At 33.7% G+C, this 6333-nt stretch overlaps 1 protein-coding gene across 1 annotated transcript; it reads right to left on the bottom strand.

Annotated features, from left to right (window-relative positions):
- Positions 1 to 4826: 4826 nt before the first annotated feature.
- On the bottom strand, positions 4827 to 5957 carry LOC146997652 (uncharacterized protein F54H12.2-like). The gene has a single exon (XM_085814372.1). It carries the CDS (start codon positions 5955 to 5957, stop codon positions 4827 to 4829), a length of 1131 nt encoding a protein of 376 aa, XP_085670498.1.
- Between the last annotated feature and the right edge of the window lie 376 nt (positions 5958 to 6333).

Genomic DNA, 6333 nt, shown 5'->3' with positions numbered 1-6333 from the left:
ACTTACCAGTTACGTGGTCGAGTGTATAATGTAATTGAAATGTGGGAGCATGAGTTTGAGATGAAAAAGAAAACAGATGAAAAAGTAAAATATTTTCTTCTAAGTCACGAGCTTTAGGATCGATTGAATCCTAAAGATGCTTTCTTCGGCGGGCGGACAAATGCCATTCAGCTGTATTATGAGGGTGATGCAAAGTATGTGGATTTCACTTCACTGTATCCATGGGTAAATACTTTTTTTCTGTGTTTTGGCATAAAATAATCTTATTAAACGCGCATGTATTATTTAAAAAGAAAATCGCTTTTCCGATTATTCATATTTTTTCAATTTTTCCTAGGTCAATAAATACTGTTTGTACCCCATCGGACACCCTGATATTATTACTGAAAATTTTGATGCCTTGGAAAACTATTTCGTTATTATAAAGTGCCGAATACTGCCTCCTCGAGGTTTATACCTCCCCGTATTGCCGTACAGAGCACAAAATAAACTGATGTTTCCCCTCTGCAAGACTTGTGCTGAATTAATGTATCAAGGCATTTGCCAGCACTCAGATGATGAGAGAGCCATCATTGGCACATGGGTGACTGAAGAAGTCAAATTAGCAGTGAAAAAAGGTTACTGTATAACAAAGGTAAGTATTTTGGGTAATTATTAGTATTATTGAATGTGTTATAAATGTCACAGCATGTATTTTTATTGTATATTATTATATTCATATTTCCACTATCTTTTTTTTTTTTCAGATTTATGAAGTGTACCATTTTTCTCAATTTGCGGATACTCTATTTCAATCTTATATCAACTTGTTTTTAAAAATAAAACAAGAAAGCAGCGGCTGGCCAGCCGATTGTGTAAGCTCGACCGAACGAAAGCGCTACATTGAAGCCTATTTTGAGCGAGAGGGTGTGCAGCTTGATGAATTTAATATTAAGAAGAATCCTGGAAGACGGCAAGTAGCCAAATTGGCTTTGAACAGCTTCTGGGGGCGGTAAATAATTATTATAATGTTTTTAATAGAAAGAGTTGTTTCACATCTTTATATCATTTATTATTTCTTAAAAAAATGCTCATTCTTTTCTTATATATTTTTTTTTTCTTTAAAGATGGGGAATGAACCTGAACAAGATACGTTTGACTTATGTTCATACATTACCTGATTTCAATAAATTATTAGCAGATCCAACAAAAAATGTAAGTTTTGTAATTTTATTTTCTAATGTAAATTAAGATGTGTATTTTTAAATGATTAATTTTGCAACCTGCTGACTTTTCCTCCAGATCAAAGACTTATATCTTCCGACTCCTGAAGTAGCTGCTGTGCAATGGGACTATAAACATTATTTTGTTCCACAGGACACATCCACAAATGTGTTCTTGGCAGCTTTTACTACTGCATGGGCACGGTTAAAGCTTTACAGTGAAATGGAGAAGTTGGGCCGTGCTGTGTTATATCATGACACGTATTCAATTATATACGCAAGCGATTTTACCAACGATCCGCCTCTTGGTAATTTTTTGGGGGATTTTACAGATGAACTCAATGGAGATACTATTACTAATTTGTCTCTGGTGAGCTTCATTTTTATTTTTATTTTTTATTAGGTTGATCTTTTATTCTTTCTTGTAGTTTCTGTAGCATATTTTTTTCCCCATTCAGGAGGTCCTAAAAATTACGCTTATGTAACAGCCCGAGGAATGACTTGCTGTAAAGTTCGAGGTTTCTCCCTCAACTTCAAAAATCAACAGATTTTAAATTTTTTGGAGATTAAGAATTTAGTGTGCTCGATGGATCGAAAAACAACAATCGCCATGTACGATGAACATAAAATCACGAGAGATGCCAAAAAGAGGAAAGTTTTAACTAAGGCAGAAACAAAACTGTACAAAATTGTTTACAACAAAAGGGTCCTAAAAGAAGATCTAACTACTGTTCCCTATGGATTTTAAGTGGTATGCATCTCATTTATTTTATTTCATTGCAGGGTTATTGTTGGATTAATGTTAAAAAAATTATATTTTGCGGTAAAATTTTAAAATTGTGTGGTTGACTTTTTTTTCCTTAGCCTTTTCTTAAACGAAAGGAGTATATAAAGCTTCACACATTTCTGAAGATCATCAGTACCCCACAAAATGGAGTGGCCTGTGTTGAAACACCCTTCCACATCTCTCATCAGCGGTCCGACAGGATCCGGTAAGACATATTTTGTGAAACGAGTCATCGAAGAAAGTCTGCTTTCTCCTATGCCTCAGCGTATAATTTATTGCTATGGAGCATATCAACCTATTTTTAGTAAAATGAAAAATGTGCAGTTTGAAGAAGGACTGCCATCGAACTTCAATTCCCTGCAAAATGCACTAATTATCATTGATGATTTAATGTCTGAGTTAGCGAGCGATACTCGTTTAAGTAAACTTTTTACGAAAGGAAGCCATCACCGGAATCTTTCTATAATATTTATCGTTCAAAATTTATTTCAACAGGGTAAAGAGATGCGAACCATTCATTTGAATTGTCATTACATGATACTGTTCAAAAATCCTAGAGATAAATGTCAAGTCGTACATTTGGCAAGGCAGATGTTCCCCGGGAAAACAAAGGCTTTTCAGGAAGTCTTCCAGGATGCAACTTCAAACCCTTACAGTTATTTACTAATAGATTTAAGACCAGAAACCCAAGAAATGTTAAGGTTACGTACAGGCATTTTCCCTTCAGATAAGCATTTTGTTTATGAACTCCGTTAGTTGCTGTTGCACTCAACAAGTTTTCTCCTTCAGTGATTTAATTTGTAGGTTTTTTAAAATTTAAAACTCTCTTTTACATTGTAAAAGAATAAAATTTGCCACACTGAATTTTTTTTTTTTTTTTAAATTAGATTATTTAAAAAATGTCCTAAAATATAAGATCTGCACAAAAAGCGGTAGCTTACGCAACCTTTATAAAAGAGAAGGAATTGTTAAAGTAACAATCATTTGAGGTCCAGATGTCGAGCCTGGAACATCTTAAACTCCTAGGCAAAAGTAAAGTAAAAAAAACTCTTCTAAGAAAATGTCCCAATAGTGTTATTAAAAGTGTATGTGAATGTGCTTTAAATGTATTACAGGGTAACGTTCCTTTGTCTAAAAGACAGAAACGTAAACTGGCCGTATATAAACGGACTTTGCGTACATTAGGTGATAAAAAGATACCCTTATTTAAAAAACGGAGACTATTGGTACAAAAAGGTGATGGATTTCTTTCGTTGCTCATTCCTGCCGCAGTTTCTGTACTGAGCACATTAATTAATGGAGTTCGCTCGTAAATTTATCCTTGTACCCTCGGATCGAGAATTAGAATTTGCTGAAAACCATTTATCAGATTTAGATCAGCAAATGAGCACCATTTTAAACGAGAAGTTATCCGAAGATGAAAAAGCCAAGCAATACCTTCAAATACTTCAAAAATATGTAACATTTCCCCAATTAAAATCAGAAACACAAGAAAGTGTTCAGCTTAGCAAAGAAGAAGAGAAAAAGTTTACCATGGAAGAAGAAATTGTGAATTCCGCTCCAGTGAAATTTAAGAACATTGCCAAAAAAATAATAGACTTTTTAAAACTTCACAATGATATTATTACATGGACTCCATCTAAAGAATTAATCATGAACCAAGTTAAAATTAATAATTCTAATGTTCAAGACTTGGTGAATTATTTGTTAAGAAATCAACAGACCAAGCCTGTAGGTTATGAAGAGTTTAAAAAATTCTTAGATGTTGTAGATTTTCCCAAGGAGTTTGTAAAAAACAAGTATCTGTTTACAATGTATGCTAAACCTAAATGTGTAAAAAAGAAAAGAAAATTGTATTCAACTTCTTGGATAAAATATTAAATAAAAAGAAAGATATTAGTTAAATTTGGTGTGTTTTTATGTGTGAAAAAATATTTTTTAATTTCAGGTTGAAAAAAAATGGTCCAGATTTTTTTTTTAAAGGTAAGTTTTTTTTCCTTAAAAAATGTGCAGATGTCATGAGTAAAATAAATCTCCTTTTTTTTCCAGTAATTTACAATGGAAAATAATTTTTAAGCTTAAATGAAACCTTTAAAATTTATTCTATAACTAAAAGGTAAAAGAAAAGTTATTTAAGAAAATTGTAAATTGCACTTTATTAATAAGAAAGACAAAACTAAAATTCCAAGCAAATTAATATTTTATTTCTTAAAAATCATTCTTACACCATACCTTTTCTTCACAAAATGAAATACATGAAAATCGCTATTTCTTACAGAAAGATTAGATACAATTGATTCCAAACATAATCCTTGACATCGTTTTAACAAATAATAAGTACAATATTGTCCACAAACATTTGATGTTACACTCTGAAGAGAAACTTGATTCCATGTCACACAGTTAAACTTGCTAGTAAATTTTGCTATGTCATCACCATAAGTCATGGGAGGAAGTCCATAAGAATCGAAAAATTCTAAAGTCTGATTATTTTCAATGAAGAAAGCCAGCCAGTGCGTCCCTTTCTCGTTTTGTTTATTAGTGTTGACTACAATAGCTGCTGGGAAACGATGAACATCTGGGATTTTATCTGAAGGGAAAACTCCAGTGTAGTACTTTGCTGTCCATTTGTCACGAGAGAGTATTCTATGAATTTCTGAAGAATTCATTAGTTACCAAAATCGTAGATAATATTTCTAGATTTATTGATTTCTATTAAGTTTTCAAATTCTGCATAGACTATTAACGATGTTGTTATTGGCAGAGGGAAACCGAATTTTACCTCCAGTCTCAAATTACTATGACGGACTAAATTCAAGTGAGAACCATCACACAAGTCAGGTGATAAGATCGAAAAGAAATAAGCAGTATCCTTCTGGATACTCTGATCTCGACAGATACAATCCTCGGTTTTCTGCATTGGCAAATAAATTCTGATATGCACGAATAAAGGTTTTATTCATGAAATCAGGTTGAAGAGGATTGTGAGGCATAGGTTGCCCATCTACGTAAATGCCAATAAAATTGATATGATTGTACTTAAATTCGAAGGGAGATTTTTTATAGTTTCCGTTGAAAGCATTATTATCGACACAAGGAACAATTAAGCGTTTAGGCATCTGGCCCGTAAAAATACTATCTTGAACAAAACTCATATTTCCTGATGGAATGGAATACACTTTGCAAATCACTCGGTTGATAGGATATTTCGCTGTCGCTTTTTCTAAACTTTTTGCATGCCCTAAAATTACACCTGGACTGACTCGAATTTTGCGTACAAATAGTGAGGCATGTTCCAATGACACTTTAAAATTCCCCTCCCCTAGTAAACAAAATTCCGGTTTGCTGCGGATAAGTTTAATTTTCATATCGACCATGTTCAACAAAAGTCTTTCTTGATGAAACATATCTAGATGTAGCCGTCCAATCATATCCACTGTAGCACTAAGTTTAAATTCTTCTGCTCTTTTATTGAATCCCTCATTAGGTTGCTTATCCGCAGTATCAAAAACATCCATACGGCCTGCTGTATCTTTAAAATATAATTCTGATGATAATTGAGAAGTTTTCGTATCAAAACCATGATTAAGTAATTTTTCTATGATGGCTCTGTAAGGGTACGTGTTATTGCTGGAGGAAATAAGTCTTTCATTTAAGCTTATATCAACTTGAGAGAAGAGGGAGTGCAGAAACAAATTCACGGGTCCCACTTTATCATCTTTTCCGAGAGAGCCGCCATTGCTTTTCAAAATTTTAACTTTGACGTATAACTGAGTTTGAGATAAATCCAAATAGTCATCGCCACTACCTGCGACATTGAATTCGACAGGACTTCCATCCGACAGATTCGCAAGGGGATGAAATTCTATCCATTGTCCTCTTTCTATAACTGTTTGGGTTGGAGGTAATGTAAATAAATCGAGTTCAGATTTAGCGCATTCTGGAGAATCTTTTAAGAGGAAAGCCATTATGAGTTGAAAATGTCACGTCTTTGCACTTTCCTGGCTTTAGACGAAATGAAGCGTTTGGGAGATTTGCGTTTCCTTTTAAACTTTCCGTGACCAATCATCTCGTCTGCTTTCTGAGCTGCTTTCCTTGCTAATTTTTTTCCACTTTCTTTAGATCTGGTTTTAAAGGCTGATTTAAAATTTTCTCCTGATATCACATCGTTTGCAATTTGCGTTCCTGCACGTAGAGCTTCTTTTCCAACAGTTTTCGCTCCCTTAATTAAAAATGGCATGGCACTACGGAAAAGTTTTGCAAAAATCCACCTATTCCGTATCCTTTCTGTAAAACCATTCCCTGATAATACGGCAGACCTTTTCCAGTTTGTCCCACATAATA

The sequence above is a fragment of the Stegodyphus dumicola genome, chromosome 4 (genome assembly GCF_044657685.1).
Source record: "Stegodyphus dumicola isolate Sdum_Otavi_A_Nest chromosome 4, ASM4465768v1".
Classification (NCBI taxonomy): Eukaryota; Metazoa; Arthropoda; class Arachnida; order Araneae; family Eresidae; genus Stegodyphus; species Stegodyphus dumicola.
Note: the sequence above shows the minus strand (reverse complement) of the source record. Positions and strands in the feature narration are given on the sequence as shown.